The following is a 17,774-nucleotide window of genomic DNA, read 5'->3' as shown; positions in this document are numbered from 1 at the left end:
ATAACTGATGGCCGCTTCTGGTGGGTGAAAATAGAAAAAAAGGAGGATTTATTTGTTTTAACTCTTCAGTTGCAGGCAATGGATCCAATGATTAGGACTGCTCGTAGCGATTTCAGGGCCATTGGCAATCCATAATGGGGGTAGAGAAGCAAATCTCAGTAGTCAAATACATGAAAAATATGATTCATGTGGAAAAAGATTTTGGATTGGATGTCAGAAAGTGAATTCCAAGAGTCGGAAAAAGAAAAACAGAATGATCTTCATGTACCTGAAAAACCTTCCCTTGTATCATACTCCCATAGACTCTGTACCCACGTTGGCTCTTAAATGTGTTCACCGTTGGTAGGCAAATTGTTTTTACCACTGAAAAATGAAATATATTGACGACTAGAATGCGCAACAGCATTATGATTAACATCTAAGATGTCCATACTGAGATACTTGAAGCAAAATTAATGGTAGGGTTTACAAAATCAAAAAATCAGCTCAAGTCACACCTTGTTGGCTGCTTCCCTAGAGCAATATGTCAGTTGTCCCTTGTGGAAGCGATGATGAGGTTTATTGGATGCCAGGGCCGACAATCAAACTTCCTCATCATGTACTTCCATTATGGGATTAACTGCTGATCTTATGACCTTTATAACAAGCCCAGAATCTCCATTTCCCACATCGGTGCGCAATCCATGGAGTCTTCACAAACACAGGCCCTGCAGTAGAAAACATGCTTCTAAAAATGAGAAAGGTGTTCCCTTCGTACATGAAACGAGATTTCTTATTCAAACATTAAGCATACAAGGATCACATTTAGAAGGATTGCGATACATGAGTAATGATAATTCAAAGCTAAGAAACACTGTGTGAACATTTTTCTTTTCAAATAGGTCTTGTGTGAACATAAATAAAAGAGACTGCACTTTGAACATGAGTATAATATACCATCTCACTAGTCTCCCCTGAAAATAAAAAATATTTACCCATTTATAATCTGGATCATCCAATTGGAAATGATAACAGAATGTATAGGTGATTAGGCATTCTAATTAACAGAGGCATATAGCATACCATCTCACCACATTATTCCTCTAAAAGGGAGACAGGAAATTGATGAACTTGCTGATATCGGAAAAACAACAACATTGTTAACCGAGGAAAATAACTCGCAGTAAAGACAAGATAAGCCAGAAAAACCTGCGTTTGAAATAATATATTTTCATGAGAAAGGGTTTTTTGGGGTAAAGAGGGCTCAATTAGATTCAGTACAGTTTTCTGGAACATATCAGCAAGATAGACCCATGCTGCAAGTTGTCTCTTGCACAGGCTTCTTATTGGAGCAGGAGAAATTTCCTTAGCTATACATCCAGGTATCATTCCCAATACAGATGTGAGGCAGGCTTGACACAATGAGTGCATCCTATACATGTATAATAAATCTCCAGTGAATGTGACATTGTGAATAACTTTAATTTTTTTTGAAAAGTAATTTATTTAAAAGATAGAGAATTTTTGTGAATAACTTTAATAAACACTACCAATATTTGATCTAGTAAAATCAGTAGTAAATGTATAATATATTGCAGACACCAGATAAATAAGTGGTTTACCGGATTTTTTTTAAAAATCCGTTTAGGAAGGAAGACTAAGATACTTTTATTTCTTACGTTCCAGCAAACATGGTCATACGAGTCATAATGCTAATTCTAATTAGTGAATATTATATTCAAATTCCCGCAAAAAATAAACCAGTCAAAAAATACATGCCTGCTGGGCATAAGCATATCCCCTACAACATAAAAAATGCTGAGACTGCCCCTTTTGCTCAAAGTGGTGTGACTACAAACTACAGAGGCTTTAGCGATGTGACTATGGCATTTACTGTCCAACTGGCATTGCCAGCAACAAAAGCAAAGAAACAAGATTGTGCAATCTTTTCTGTAGGTTTGGTGGAAAAAAAATATGAAGGAGCTCCTCAAGTTATTGTATTGAAGTGGTCACTGCTAAACTTTATTAACTGCTTTATCTGCTATGCCACAGACAATTCCTAGATTTTTTTTTCTCAAAATATCTTCTTGCAACAATGAAATGCTACAAACAACCCAATTTTATAAACCAATCGGATTTCTACTTTCAAGGCTAGCAATCCATTTTCTTCTCGCAACAATGAAATGATCAAGTAAAGTTAAAAGGGCGGCCCAGTGCACGAGGGTCCCGCCATTGCAGGGTCTGGGGATGGCTAGATATACGCAGCCTTACCCCTGCTTTGCAGAGAGGCTGTTTGCGTGACTCGAACCCGTGACCACCAGGTGGTGGTCACAATGGAGCAACCTTACCATTGCGCCATGGCTCGCCGTCACGTAGCAAAACGGTTATAATACAAAAAATATGATTTCTAATTTTTTAATTTTTAAAATTTATATAAAATTATAATGATCACGTAAAGTAGAAAACACAAATACCATAATGACTAACCTTAGAAAAGTGGCAACCATGATACAAATAAATTGATGGTATTTGACCTGCATTAGATGAATTAGACCTATCAGATTGGATTTACTTACAAGATCATGCATTGAAAGCAGATCTTATTGTGCCACAGAAGGTATTTTCAACCTGGGACACCTTTGTAAACCCAAGCTCCTTAATCTTCTTAGGTCCCATATTCTTTGATTCCTTAGCCAACGCATCAATGATGCGCTGCAAGATGCCTGCTTTAACGGCGACCACTCTTAATCTCCTTGTAAAGCAATTTGCATAGCTTTACATTCGTCCTAAGGTATCATTTTCAATGCATAAGTGGGACAGGCTTGTACAGAATGATTACATCCTAAACATGCATAATAAATCTTTACTAAATGTGACATTGTATCGATAAATTTTCTGAACGTTGTCAGTTAAAATCACAAGTAAATGAATCACATATATACTGTGGACACCAGAAACCAGTGTTTCTCCAGAACTGTTTTTTATTTTTTAAAATTATCAATTTATCCTGAATCTGTTCAGGAAGGAAGACCAAGATACTTTGATCTCTTATGTTTCAGCACACATGGTCAAACGAGTTATACATGCTAATTCTAACTACTTAATAGTATATTCTAATCCTCCCAAAAATAAACCAGTCAAAAAATTCATGCATGCTTGGCATAAGTGTATCCTCTCCAACATAAAAAAAAAAATGCTGAGGATGACTCTTTGGCTTGAAGTGGTGTGACTATGGTATTTATAAACGCTGCGGAAGCTCTTACTTCAAAATAATTCGCCCGCTAAATCGCTAAACCGGACACGTAATCACGCCAAAGCCGCAATCGAAACCACAATCTGACGGGATGGAAGATGATCGGAAAACCCTGATGGGGTTTGTACGTACACCACGAGGGAGTTTGTAACTGTACACCCGTTAGATCTTAGTCCGAAGAAGATGGACAGAAGAGATCGAGGGTGGATAGAAAAGGTGCTAGAGGGAGGAGAGAATCTTACATGTGTGTAGAGAATGAGCCATAAGCTCACTTATATAGAAAGAGGAAATTTGGTAATTCCCAAATTACCCCCAAAATCTCTACACTCTCAAGAGCAAAAAGCCCTCCTTCGACTTTATTACAGTCGGACCATTACTGATCTAAAATACCAAAATACCCTCAAGGCATAATGATAATTACCAACCTGCCTAACCCAAAAGGCAGTCAGATCAACGGCACAAAACTAACCCTTTAGCAATCCTAACCATCCACACCTGATCTCAAATACTGAAACCTAACAAGTGAGACCTCAGGGAACAATTATCTCCTCAACGAGAGCACCGTACCAAATCTCCATCTAACCAGAATGGCAACATCACAATCCCATCTAGCTTGCCCTAGACCCACACGATATACACCGACATCAACTGCTCTAATCCCATAGAGCCCCCATCCACCTCAGCATGCATTTGCTCATTTGTTAAGCAAACTGATGTTTTGAAAAATAATTTTCCAAAATAAACATATTTAATTATATAAATAGATTTAGAAAACAATTCGCAAAACGATCGATAAAACCTATAAAAATGCCGCGTCCGATAAAGATAAGCAAGTACACACCATAGCCCAGCCATAGTGTAAATATCATGGGATCTTCCCCAACCACATATGTTATTCCGTATCAGTCCAATTGCTTTCCCAGCAATGCGTCAGTAGGTAGAATCGATCACAACCGCAGGTTAGCATGCCAAAGTAGTGAGCATTAGACTTCAACTTCCTACCAAAGTGAAGGGTACCTAAGAGCACAAGGGTTACCTATGGAACCGGCTCCTCACACTCGGTGCTAGGAAAAAGGGATTAATCCTGCACCTGTAGGTAGTGGTCTCTAGCACGTGTCACACCCAGTGCACACGACATGGTGTAACTCTAGAAAGCACATAGCAATCCGAAACTAGATATATCGTCATGCGGTTACACCATGCAGGATCAGTCGTCAACGACTGCAAGGCCCATCCGACTCATCTCGGGAATACCTCATCCTGGCTCTAAACCAGGTCAATCGTCCTAATCTCCTATGAAATCAGGGCGGCCAATCACTTCCTCGGACATCCCAGATGTCAATGCGATCAGCCTCATCCCACACATCCCAGATGTCGGGGCCGGCCTATGCTGTGTGAGTAGCAGACCGTACCTGTTGACGATCATTAATCAATATCATCGATTAATTAAATCCATCTAGTTAATTAACATGCATCCACGTAAGCATGAGCATAAATGCAAAAACAAAGCTATCTCAAATAGCGAATAATAACCATTACATGTGCTAAATATGAGCATCCACATAAGATAAATGTAAATGAAATAAAATGCTGAAAGGCCACAAAAACTCCTACAATTTACTGTCCAACTGGTGGTTCCAACAATAAAACCAAAAGAACAAGATTATGCAATCCTTTCTGTAGGTTTTATGAAAAAAATGAAGTTCCTCAAGTTATTGTATTAAAGTGGAGGCTGCCTACTTCATTAATTGCTCTCCCACCCACGGATCACAAAGTTACTAATGAACAACCTGAGAATGTTCTAACCTTTTGTAACCAATGCTAACAAATCCCATTTCTGACAATATCTTCTTGCAACCATGAAATGCATTTGTAGGCTAAACCCTAAATACAATTCATACTCATCGCAGACCCTTCTAAACTAAGCACATACAAACAACTAAATAGCCTTTCAAAAAAAACAACTACTATATATATATATATATATATATATGTGAGGAAACTGTTGGTGCGTTTAAGCTCACCAAACTTATGGTGAGCTTAAGCGCCCAATCACATGGGAGCCCACTTTGTTAGGATGATCCAAAGCATTCATTTTAAAGTCCCTTACATAGATAGGGGGTGTACCAAAAATCAGCTCCATAGGATCATCCTAACCCCTCCATTTGTGGAGGACAAAAATGGACAGACACAAATCTGCCCATTTTTTGTCCTCCACAAATGGAGGGGTTAGGATGATCCTATGGAGCTGATTTTTGGTACACCCCCTATCTATCATAAGGCCTTGCAAATGAATGGTTTGGATCACCACATGTGATTGGGGAGCTTAAGCGCACCATAGGTTTGGTGCGCTTAAGCTCACCAACAGTTTTCTCTATATGTGTGTGTGTGTGTGTGTGTGTGTGTATATATATATATATATATATATATATATATATATATATATATATATATATATGAGAAAACATTTCCTACACACTTGTGTAGGTAAGTTACCTAGACACTAGCTTAAAATACAGTGGGGGCCCACATTGTTTGGGTGATCCAAACCATTCATTTGAATGGTCCTCACATAGATAGGGTGTCCACAAAAAATCAGATCCATAGGATCATCCCAACCATTCAAACTATGGAGGCAAAAAATGGACTAATTTGTGAAGGTTTATACACCTCCATTTTACCTCCACAAATCGTAGGGTTGGGATGATCCTATGGATCTGATTTTTTGTGGACACCCTATCTCTGTGAGGACCATTCAAATGAATGGTTTGGATCACCCAAACAATGTGGGCCCCCACTGTATTTTAAGCTAGTGTGTAGGTAACTTACCTACACAAGTGTGTAGGAAATGTTCTCTCTCTCTCTCTCTCTCTCTCTCTCTCTCTCTCTCTCTCTCTCTCTCTATATATATATATATATATATATATATATATATATAGAGGAAAGTGAAGCTACACCGCCGGTGTAGCTAACTTAGCTACACCGCCAGCTTAAAATACAATGGGCCCACATTGTTTTGGTGATCCAAACCATTCATTTGATTGGCCCTCACATAGATAGGGTGTCCACCAAAAATCAGCTCCATAGGATCATCTCAACCCTACGATTTTTGGAGGCAAAAATGAACGTGTAAAAACCTTCACAAATTTGTCCATTTTTGCCTCCACAGTTTGAAAGGTTGGGATGATCCTATGGAGCTGATTTTTGGTGGACACCCTATCTATGTGAGGGCCAATCAAATGAATGGTTTGGATCACCAAAACAATGTGGGCCCATTGTATTTTAAGCCGGCGGTGTAGCTAAGTTAGCTACACCGGAGGTGTAGCTTCACTTTCCTCATATATATATATATATATATATATATATATATATGAGAAAACGGTTCCTACACATATGTGTAGAGAGTTCTCTACACACTAGCTTAAAATACAGTGGGGGCCCACATTGTTTGGGTGATCCAAGCCATCCATTTTAAAGGCCCTCACATAGATAGGGTGTCTACAAAAAATCAGATCCATAGGATCATCCCAACCCTACGATTTGTGGAGGTAAAATGGATGCTTTAAACTTTCACAAATTAGTCCATTTTTTGACTCCACAGTTCGAATGGTTAAGATGATCCTATGGATCTGATTTTTTGTGGACACCCTATCTATGTGAGGGCCTTAAAAATGAATGGTTTGGATCACCCAAATAATGTGGCCCCCACTGTATTTTAAGCTAGTGTGTAGATAACTTATCTACACATATGTGTAGGAACCGTTCTCTCTCTCTCTCTCTCTCTCTCTCTCTCTCTCTCTCTCTCTCTCTCTCTCTCTATATATATATATATATATATATATATATATATATATATATATATATATATATATATATATACACACACACACACACACAATAAAAACAACCCATTTTTATAAACTAATCTGATATTTACTTTAAGGCTAACAATCCATTTTCTAATCCATTTTCTACTGCCATTCGGAAAAAAAAACAATCCTTTTTCTTCAACATATCTTGCAACCATGACATGAAATGCACTAACAAATTATATAATGATCAGGTAAAGTATGAAACACAAATACCGCAATGAATAATCTTCGAAAAGTGGCAATCATGATACATTAGATGAATTTGGCCTATCAGATTGGAGGTACTTACATGATCACGCATCCAAAGCAAATCTTATTGTGCCGCAGAAGGTATTTTCAAGCTGGGACCATAGTAAACCTTTGACAATCCGAGCTGCTTAATCTTCTTAGGTCCCATATTCTTTGATTCTTTGGCCAACGCATCAATGATGCCCTGCAAGATGCCTGCTTTAACAGAAATGCGCCTGTTCTTAATCTCCTTGGACAACTTAACAGCCATATCCAAATCCCCCTTCTTGCAAAGACTTGGAACGAGGGTCTCGAATGTCACACGGTCAGGAACACATCCTTTTTTCAACAACTCATTATAAATATTCTTCGCTTCCTCTAAATTCCCTTCATTGCAGAACCCTTTAATCAAAGCATTAAAACTAAATATATCAGGCCTCAGTCCATGAAGCCCCAATTCATCAACTAACTTAACAGCCTCTTTAGTCTTTCCCTCAGAAGCCAATCCTCGTAATTTCGCATTAAAAGTAGCAATATCAGGAACACAATTATGCTCTTCCATTTTAGCCCAAATTTTCTGAGCCTCATCAAACTGATTCTTATAATAAAACCAGTTCAAAAGCGTATTAAACGTAATCGAATTAGGGCGAACCCCATTCTCCTCCATCATTTCAAGCACCGAAACCGCAGAATCCAAAGAACCCACCTTGCAGAAAGCTTGAATTAAGATATTATACGAAAAAATGTCTGGTTTTATGGACAATTCAGAAGGCAATTTACGAAAAATCTCACCGACTATCTCAAAATTCTTAGAATCCAAGGCGGCAGTGAGAAGGGCGTTGAACGATTTCAGGGTCTGGGGGCATTTGTATTGAGGCAATTCGTCGAACATCTTTGAGGCGTGGCTGAACATGCCGGATTTCCCATAGAGTGCGATTAAACGGACTGCGAATCCTTCGTTGGAGGTTTTTAAGTATTGTTTCTGATCTTCGAGGAGTTCTTCGATCCAAGAGAATCTATTGGCGGTAGCGAGGCGAGTGACTGTGAAACTGTAGGTTTGGTAACTGCAACGGAATCTGTAGTTTTCGGAAGCTGTTTTGAATCTTTGTACGACCTTTCGGAGGTCTTTTTCGCGGGTGATTTCGCTGATGAAGGATTTGACGGGAGAGGAAAGTGGGTTTGGTGTTGGAGAGGGAGAGGGAGAGGAAGAGGAAGAGAGGCCACGAGAGAAGAGATGAGAGATGGGGTTTCGGAGAAGGCGAGAGAAAGACGACATTTTCTTTCTTAGGTTTTGCAGAGATAGAGAGAAATGAAAATGGATTTTGATTCGTTTACTACAGAGGAAATGGAAGAGACAAGTTTGGGTTGGGTTTAGGATTCTAGGGTTTTGAAGAAGGTTTAAAGCAGCAGATCTAACGTGCGCCGATGGATAGCCCAAAGTGAAATCATTTAACAAGCCCAGCCCATTTCTTGAGATGACATTTGGGCCAGGTGTACTTCACCGGGGGGTGGACATTGTTATGTTCGGTTCCGGGGTATACCAGAATTTAGAACCAGAACCGAACTTGATCGGTTCGGTTCGGTTCAGTTCTGGATTTATCCAACCTTTATTTTATAATTTTTTTCCCACTTATTGGATGAATGAATGGAATGCATGGGCTGTTCAGGAGAGAGTTTAATAAAACCACTATGTAAGTTTAATGAACCTATTCAACAAAATTTAATAAACCACCATGTAAAGACTGAGATTTTATTTGTTTTTAAGAACTCACGAATAAAACTTTAAAAGGCAAAGCAAAACGTTAAAGGGGGTGAATTTATCCTCAAGTAGTAAGTGTAAAGTGTAAATCATTTTTTCTCACGAAAACCGTGTTAGGGGGGATATGATTCTACTCGGTTCTCGGTTCGGTTCTCGGTTCCATGATCCCAAACCCAGAACTGAACCGAATTTTCACGATTCCAGGATCCCAAAATCGGAACTGAACCAAACTGAACCAAATAGGCCGGTTCGGTTCGGTTCGGTTCTTCGGGTTGAATAGGAACCATGTCCACCCCTTAGTTCACCCAAGCAATGTGGTGAATTATGGATGCCCACCATCCATTAGTCGTGGGTAATGGGCCAATATATAGTGGCCAAACCATAGTGGGGCCCATCAAATGATATTCAATGAGGACCACTATTTGACCTGACCAATGCTGGTTTAGGCTATGGCATCGCCATAGTGGGCTCTACTTTAAACAAATACTAAACAAAAAGCTGACATCAAAGCAAGTGGGTCCAATCAGATATCTCAGCCTCAGGCATGAGCGTCTCGTAATAGTAGTATGCTTCTAGAGTAGGAGCATTCATTTGATGGGCTTTTAAACTAGATGGGCAATGGCCCAAAATTGAAGGTACAATTATAGCCATCCAATTGGCAACGGGTAAATTCATCAAAGTCGCTCTCTAGTACTAAGATGGGGGAAATCTACAAGAGAAGCCTCCTTAGGAGAAGCACGTGAGAGGCCAGATATGTAGCCATCGGCATGACATTAGTTTCGAACCTTTCATTTAGTAGGCCCAGTAGTCTTTTCATAGGCATGAGTAGAAAATCTTTAGAACTATCTAGGGTTCATTCCAACGAGAAACAATATGGTGGCCGAGCGTGCATACTCGTGTGAGAGGCACAACCCTTGGTATTTGATCCAACAGCTGCACAATGCTGCTGTTGGATCAAATATCAAGGCTCCATTGCAACATTTGAAAGGATGCTTTTATGTTTTTTTATTTTCTATAAAAGAAGGCTCAGGGGCCGTTTTAAGTTATCTTTAGTGGCCGTTTGGATACGCAGATTTTAGAATCCAGGTTTTAAAATCTCTCCTGCATCCTGAGATTTTTTAAACCTGAAAATATGGGATGATCTGCTACTCTATTGCTAACGGAAAGAAGGGTGAGAAGTAAAAAACGACGGCTAGTCCGCTTATTCTCTTGTCTCTTACCTACAATTTTGAAGAAATCCCGATTCTAAAATCCGCATATCCAAACGGCCCCTTAGAATTATCTAGGACGTTCGGATTTGTGTTATTCCTTATCCCTACTCGTTCCATCTAAGTGATGGTACTGGTTGCAATTGGACTTAGTTCTTGATTGATAGTTGTAGGCATTGTATCCTTGGACTTTATTTTTATGTAACCACATGCATAAGCAGCGAAATAAAAAAATCTTTAAGATAAAGCCTTAATTGACTTTCCTTGCTCAGTTTTCTTGTATTATATATTGGGAGATGATATCAGCACTTCAATGTTTTGATATCCATGCTCTCCTTGCTTGTCCTTTAGTATTTAATGAGTTTGTGAGAGCTTTTTGGGAACTGTAATGACTTGTTGACAGCATTTTAAATACTAAAAGACAAGCTAGTAGAGCATGATATCAAAACATTGGAGTGTTGATATCATTTCCCTCTGTATTTTCTATCTTTTCTTTCTATTCTATCCTTATTTGCGTATTTCCAACTTCGTTTAGGGCCCGTTTGGATACCCCTTGGGTTTGGATTTGGAGGCGAATTTGGATTTTTAAATCCAAATTCAGAGTTTGGCAAGCCTTTATGACATCTGGATTTGGATTTGAGTAAAATCCACAAGATTTACAAATTCCTCATGTTAGTGTAATTTTTTGGATTTATAAATCCTTTCTGCGGGAGGATATTTATAAATCTAAATCTGACCCGTAAGGGGTTAAAATGACCAAAATATACCAAAAATGTGTTAAATGACTAAGTGCATGTTTGGCGTGCCGTTTAAAACACCGTTTGGCGTTTGAAACACCGTTTTGGGGCCAAATGGCCGTTTGGGAGTGTTTGAGTACGCAGCCACCGTTTGAAACGCCGTTTTGAACCCTCAAAACGGCATTTTGCAAACGGAGGGGGGGAGGTCCGTTTGTAAAACGCCGTTTTGAACGCAGTTTTTGGGCTGTGGGTTTTTACGTGTTTGCCCTCGCCAAAACCCATTTTTACGTATATGCTTGCAATTTTATACGTTACGTCAAATACCAAAAAAGTGGGGGTGTTAATATCATTCTTGAGGACACAAATTTATTAAATTGTTAATATTTAATTCAAAACAAGGGGCTGCTGATATTATTATATGATCACTTAATTTTGATTTTTTAAAGACAAAAGAATTAAAAAAAACTCTAGTTTCTTACTTTCTTCATCTACTTTGCAAAGTTGCAAACCCTCTCATGCCTCACTCTCTCAGCCCCTCCATTCGTCTGTCAAATCCAGCAAGTCCAGCCGTTAAGAAGAAGAAGGAGAAGAACCCCAAAGGTATAGCCATTTTTTTTTTGGCAATGATGTTTAATTTTAGTAGTGTTTGAATGACATCCTAATGACCTTTTAATATTGGGCCTAATGAGAGAGTAGTTGAGTTACATTGAGCCCAACCAAACAATGCCATTTTTGGTCATTTTACCACTAAAACTCTGTTTTGGGGCATTTGCAACCAAACACGCAATACCTCCGTTTGCCGTTTAATATGCTGCTTTGATATGGCCAACCAAACATGAAAACGCCGTTTGGCAAAACATCGTTTTGCAAAACGGCGTTTTAAACGCTATTTCAAACGGTACGCCAAACATACACTAAGTACCCACATGACATTAAAAACTGATTAAAATACATCGTATTAGGTAAAATGACTAGAAAACCCCTGAGTCAAGCAAAATGACTGAAATACCCCTATACCAGGTAAAAATGACAAAATACCCTCAAGTCGTGCAAAATGACTAAAATACCCTTATGACATAAAAATGATCAAAATAACCTCATACAGGGTAAAATAACTAGAATACCTCAATAGCATGGAAAATTACTAAAATACTTCTAGATTAAGTAAAAATGACCCATGGCTCATAAAAATGACTAAAAATACCATCATGAGATAAAAATACGTCATATTAGGTAAAATGACTAGAAATACCCCTATACCAGGTGAAAATGACAAAATACCCTCGAGTCGTACAAAATGACTAAAATACCCTTATGACATAAAAATGATCAAAATAACCTCATATAGGGTAAAATGACTAAAATACCCCAAGATCATGAAAAATTATCGAAATACTCCTATATCAAGTAAAAATGATCTATGGTTCATGAAAAATTACTAAAATGACTAAAAGTACCCTGATGAGATAAAAATGATAACAATACGCCATATTAAGTAAAATGACTAGAATACCCCCGGGTCATGCAAAATGACTGGAATACACCTATACCAGGTGAAAATGACCAAATACCCTGAGTCATGGAAAATGACTAAAACACCCATTATGACAAAAAAATGATCAAAATACCCTCATATAGGGTAAAATGACTAGAATACCCCTGGATCATGGAAAATGGCTGAAAAGCCTCTATATAAAGTGTTTTAGGGCTTTTCGGTTTTGTTAGATTTCAAATTCAAATCCAATGAGCATCCAAACAAAAAAAAAATTAGATTTGAAATCCAAATCTATACGTGGTCATCCAAACGACATTATTTATAAATTTGTGAATTTTAAAATTCTTAATTTCAAATCCATGGATTTTGGAAATCCAAATTCACCTCCAAATCCAAATCCAAGGGGTATCCAAACGGGCCCTTATTTGATCAGTCATCATTTCAATTTGTCACAGCACCTCTATCTAGCTAAGAACATGAAAAAGTTCTATTCATCCTTAACTCTCAACCAATAGTATTTAATGGATCGCCCAAACAAATCGAACGATGTATAATGATATCCCACATGGATGAGATCATTTGAAGTTCCTTATCCTACACTCCCTTTTCTTTATCCCAAGCTTCCTTATCCCAGCTGCCAAGTATAAAATCCTATCAACCTTCCCATTTGAGCTGTCTAGCTTACACCCAACGCATGTACTATCAGCCAAAAGGGTCGTTTTTTCTAATCCCTTCAACCATATTTTCGCTTCACCTTCAAAACCAAGACAACACGCCCTTTCTTCTTCTTATAATCCTCACAAAAAATCTAAAACTTTTACAAGCTTTGTATCCACTCTCATGGCAGTCATTCTAATGCTATTTCTCATAACGGGTTTCATTGCCAATGTGGAGGCCATAAGTAGAGGGGATTTCCCTAATGGGTTCATTTTCGGAACCGCTTCTTCGGCCTACCAGGTTTGGATTTATAGTTTGTTTTTGCTGCTCTTTTTTCATTCTTGAGTTTTGATTCATTAAAATGAATAGCATTGGTTTGTGACTTGATGAACCTAGTTTGAAGGCGCAGTCAACGAAGGGAAGAAGGGAATGAGTATTTGGGATTCTTTCACTAAGCGACCAGGTTAGGATTTGAATCCTTTTAAGGAAGATTTAATAATTTAAGAGTTAAGGAGGTTCAAACGATTAATCCTGGATATGGGTCATTGATTAAGCTTAGTTGCATGTTTTAACAGGGCGGATTTTGGATTTTAGCAATGGCAACACGGCGGTTGATCAGTATCATCGATTTAAGGTGAAATTGGTAATACATTGTTAGAAATTTCAAGAAAACAAGAGTGAAATTTAAGAATCTGCGTTTTGAGTTTTTTATATAGTTTGGAAAGTATGATTACTGAAATAACGTTGCTTAAATTTGAATTAAACTACTGTTGGTAAAACATAAGATATTCCTTGGATAAGACTAAAACCCAATACTATATCTTAAAGATAATGTCATTTGGATAAAGACTGCACAAAAATTATATTCCAAGATATATGAAACAAGGACCCAAAACGATAGTAAGATGAGACTATGATTTAAATTATTTCATTTCAATAATGACAATGCTCAAATTTATGTTCAGTAAAACACAGAAATTTATCAAACAAAACCATACTAAGATAATAATACAATTTAGGATTTCATTTCGAAAATCATGACACTCAAATAATGTTCAGTAAATAAAAAGCAGCAATTTATCTTTTACTGATGACAAAAAGAAATATACTCTATATACAGACCGATGTAGACTTAATGAAGAACTTGGGAATGGATGCTTACAGATTTTCCATCTCGTGGTCACGGATCTTCCCAAGTAAGACAGATGTATTGTGATTCTTGTCTATATATGTTTTTCTCTTATTCTTTGTTTGTGTATATGACATGCTTTTACTTTGACAGATGGAACTGGAGAACCCAATCAAGAAGGAATAGATTACTACAACAGCCTCATAGATGCTCTGCTAGAAAAGGGTCTCATTCAAATAACCTTGTTTCTAACCATCTAATAATCTTTATGAAAATTTTAAGGTACTGAAGAATGGATTTTTTTTGTTTAGCAGGAATACAACCATGTGTTACACTTTATCATTGGGACCTTCCACAGGAACTTGAAGATAGATATGATGGCTGGCTTAACAGACAGATAATGTAAGCGTAAGATAACTTAATTTGGAAAGAGATAAGCCCTCCATGGGCCCACACTCCTCTGCCAATGCCATTGGGCAAGTTAGGGCCAGACACATGATATGGGGCACCCCCCTTATGTTGTCATGGGTCTGATTTTCGCACAGGAGTTTTTCATCTCGCATAAATGATTGAAGCTAGGTTCAAATAAATTGAAGTACTTGGATGGTAAGAAAAATTCAGTTAAGCTTGAAAAAGATCTTTATAACTTGCAGACACGACTTTGAACGTTATGCTTATACCTGCTTTAGAGCTTTTGGAGATCGAGTGAAGTACTGGATTACCTTTAATGAGCCTCATGGTTTTTCGCTCCAAGGTTACGATACGGGCTTGCAAGCTCCTGGAAGGTGCTCTATTCTAGCTCATCTGTTCTGTAAGGCAGGAAAATCATCAACTGAACCATACGTTGTTGCTCACAACATACTCTTATCTCATGCTGCTGCATTTCATACTTACCAGCTCCATTTCAAGGTAACCCTTTTTCCAATTTACAGACATGGTTCCATATATGCTACGATTAGTAGCAGTTACTTTCTGTTATGTGTTGGCATAAATTGGAAGCAAGGTTTTAAATTTCGGTTTCGGGGTTAATTTTGGTCCCCACCGAAACCGAAATTTCAGCCGAAATCCCGAAATTTTGGCCGAAATTCAGTAAAGGGGCTCGAAATGTCTGTTTTTGGGCCGAAGTATTGGTAATTTCGGCTGAAATTTGGTGAAGGATTAAAATATTAATATTTTATCCTAAATTTCGGCGAAATTACAGAAATTTCCGAAATTTTGTACATTTCGGTAATTTCGGATTTCGGACGTTTTGGTTTCGGTCTTGACCGAAATCCGAAATTTCGGTTTACGCCGAAATTTAAAACCTTGATTGGAAGTCATGGAATTGGTATCTTGTTCTACGCAAGTGGGGACTCTCTTTGTGTTTAGTAATTAGATAGAAGTTTTTAAACTAAAGTATATACGGAATTACATACCTTGCGTGTGTGTGTGTGTGCGTGTGTGTGTGTGTGTGTGTGTGTGTGTGTGTGTGTGTGTGAGAGAGAGAGAGAGAGAGAGAGAGAGAGAGAGAGAGAGAGAGAGAGAGAGAGAGAGAGAGAGAGAGAGAGAGAGAGAGAGAGAGAGAGAGAGATGGCGACTTGGGCTTTTTCTTGACACGAGCATAGCTTGGGTGATCTTCGGGTTGTGAGAACGAGAAGATAAGGATTGGGTTAAAAGTTTGGTGTGAATCTCTTTGTAATCCTTGCTTCATTTTACATAGTGAAAGATCATATTTCTTTCCCGTGAATGTAAGCATCCTTGCTGAACCATGTATACTTGTATGCGTCTTGTGCTTGTGTGTCTGTGTGCACATTTTACTCTACAGGAAGCATCATGTTTCTATCAGGGCCTTGCAGGAAAAACAAGGAGGTCTAGTTGGAATTGCTCTTGATTCCAAATGGTATGAACCAATATCTGATACCAATGATGACCTGGGTGCAGCAAAAAGGGCTATGGACTTTGGGCTAGGATGGTAATCCATTTCTTCTCATCTAATGAATCAAAGAACTCAGACATAAGGGTAGTAACTGAAGTTAATTGAAGCAGGTTCTTGAATCCCTTAATCTTCGGCAGCTATCCTCTCTCGATGCAGAATATTATAGGCAGTAGATTGCCTAAAATCACACCTGAGATGGCTAAATTGTTAGCGGGGTCACTGGATTTTGTGGGTATAAACCATTATACTACATTATATGCCCGAAATGACAGGAGCAGAATTCGAAAACTTGTATTGCACGATGCTTCCTCCGATGCTTCCGTTATTACAACCCGTAAGACAACATAATGAATTGCCACTGTTCACTTTCCTTTGGCTTTTTCTCCTAAAAAATCAATAAATTCAAGTCCTAATACTTAGTTACATGCCTTCAACTGTAGCTTTTCGGGGAGGAGTAAAGATTGGAGAAAGAGTATGTTTCACCCACTTTGCTGAATTTGTTACAGCTTAAAAGTGGTCTTTTCCTTGTTTCAACTTAGAGCTTCTGATATTAATACCTTCAGGCCGCCTCACGTTGGCTGCACATCGTCCCCTGGGGTATTGGCAAGTTGATGAGATACATCAAGGATAACTATGGGAACCCACCAGTTATTATAACTGAAAATGGTGATGCCGGATTTGCAGATTCATGGACTAGATCACAATTTCCATGACAGACGTTCTCTGATGAAAATTCATCTTTGCAGGAATGGATGATCCAAACAGCCCTTTTATTGTTTTAAGGGAGGCACTACAAGATGATAAGAGGATAAGCTACCACAAGGAATATCTCTCAAATTTGTCTGCTGCTATAAGGTTTGGATAATGAACACTCAATTCCAAAGCATTTACTTGAATTTGAACTCATTAAACTTTTGGTCCAAGTTTTAGCAACTTCTTAGTATGAAATTCCTGTTTGAAATTTTTGTGAGATATTGCGGTGGCTCTGAAGTGCTTTAGGATTGAATCAATGCATAGTTTTACACCCTGAAGTTATTCTTGGACGTGGGATTATAGCCAATTTGAGATTACGATACTTCTAAGAATTACATGATTGACTCTAGGATTTGTAGTTTTCATATGGGTGTGATGAAACATTGCAGGGAAGATGGGTGTGATGTACGTGGGTATTTCGTGTGGTCGCTACTTGATAATTGGGAATGGAATTATGGTTATACCGTTCGCTTTGGTCTCTACTTCGTCGACTACAAGAACAATCTCACAAGGATCCCAAAAGCCTCTGTTCAATGGTTCAGAGGAGTACTCGAGCAAAGCACCATACGTCAGTAACCTCTTTGTTTAATTTAATCTTCACAAATGTATATTGTATGTACAATGTATAATCCTTATCCCATGTTATTGTAAACACCTAAATTTCACAAAAATAAATTCTTTCATGTATATACAAATCCTACTCTACCTATCTCTTTAATCTCTTTAACAGAACCCTTCTCTTAATAAAAGTCAAAAAATATTTATTTGCCTCTTGAGAAGCCAATCCAA

General features: G+C 38.2%; 2 protein-coding genes across 6 annotated transcripts; one reads left to right on the top strand and one right to left on the bottom strand.

Moving 5' to 3' along the window:
- Nucleotides 1-330: 330 nt before the first annotated feature.
- LOC143846511 (small ribosomal subunit protein mS78 (rPPR3a)-like) lies at nucleotides 331-8,815 on the bottom strand. Of its 2 annotated transcripts, XM_077354961.1 has the most exons (3): nucleotides 8,125-8,814; nucleotides 7,394-8,049; nucleotides 331-707 (listed from the first exon to the last, which is right to left on the bottom strand). In XM_077354961.1, exons 1-2 carry the CDS (start codon nucleotides 8,606-8,608, stop codon nucleotides 7,418-7,420), a joined length of 1,116 nt encoding a protein of 371 aa, XP_077211076.1. In that variant the 5' UTR covers nucleotides 8,609-8,814; the 3' UTR covers nucleotides 331-707; nucleotides 7,394-7,417. The 2 variants fall into 2 exon arrangements, with proteins under 2 accessions (XP_077211076.1, XP_077211075.1); XM_077354960.1 differs by having other exon boundaries at nucleotides 7,394-8,815.
- Nucleotides 8,816-13,213: 4,398 nt separating this feature from the next.
- BGLU41 (beta glucosidase 41) lies at nucleotides 13,214-17,755 on the top strand. 4 transcript variants are annotated; one of them, XM_077354957.1, is made up of 13 exons: nucleotides 13,214-13,488; nucleotides 13,585-13,651; nucleotides 13,764-13,822; nucleotides 14,309-14,384; nucleotides 14,471-14,542; nucleotides 14,632-14,719; nucleotides 14,971-15,226; nucleotides 16,153-16,268; nucleotides 16,343-16,566; nucleotides 16,673-16,704; nucleotides 16,796-16,898; nucleotides 16,979-17,087; nucleotides 17,375-17,755. In XM_077354957.1, the coding sequence occupies exons 1-13, from the start codon at nucleotides 13,372-13,374 to the stop codon at nucleotides 17,559-17,561; spliced, it is 1,506 nt and encodes a 501-aa protein (XP_077211072.1). In that variant the 5' UTR covers nucleotides 13,214-13,371; the 3' UTR covers nucleotides 17,562-17,755. The 4 variants fall into 4 exon arrangements, with proteins under 4 accessions (XP_077211072.1, XP_077211071.1, XP_077211070.1 ...); XM_077354956.1 differs by having other exon boundaries at nucleotides 14,629-14,719; XM_077354955.1 differs by having other exon boundaries at nucleotides 13,764-13,831.
- The last annotated feature ends 19 nt before the right edge of the window (nucleotides 17,756-17,774 follow it).

This window comes from Tasmannia lanceolata, unplaced genomic scaffold (assembly GCF_043159265.1).
Source record: "Tasmannia lanceolata isolate RefF3 unplaced genomic scaffold, GAP_Taslan_0.1 ptg000015l, whole genome shotgun sequence".
Lineage (NCBI taxonomy): Eukaryota > Viridiplantae > Streptophyta > Magnoliopsida > Canellales > Winteraceae > Tasmannia > Tasmannia lanceolata.
Note: the sequence above shows the minus strand (reverse complement) of the source record. Positions and strands in the feature narration are given on the sequence as shown.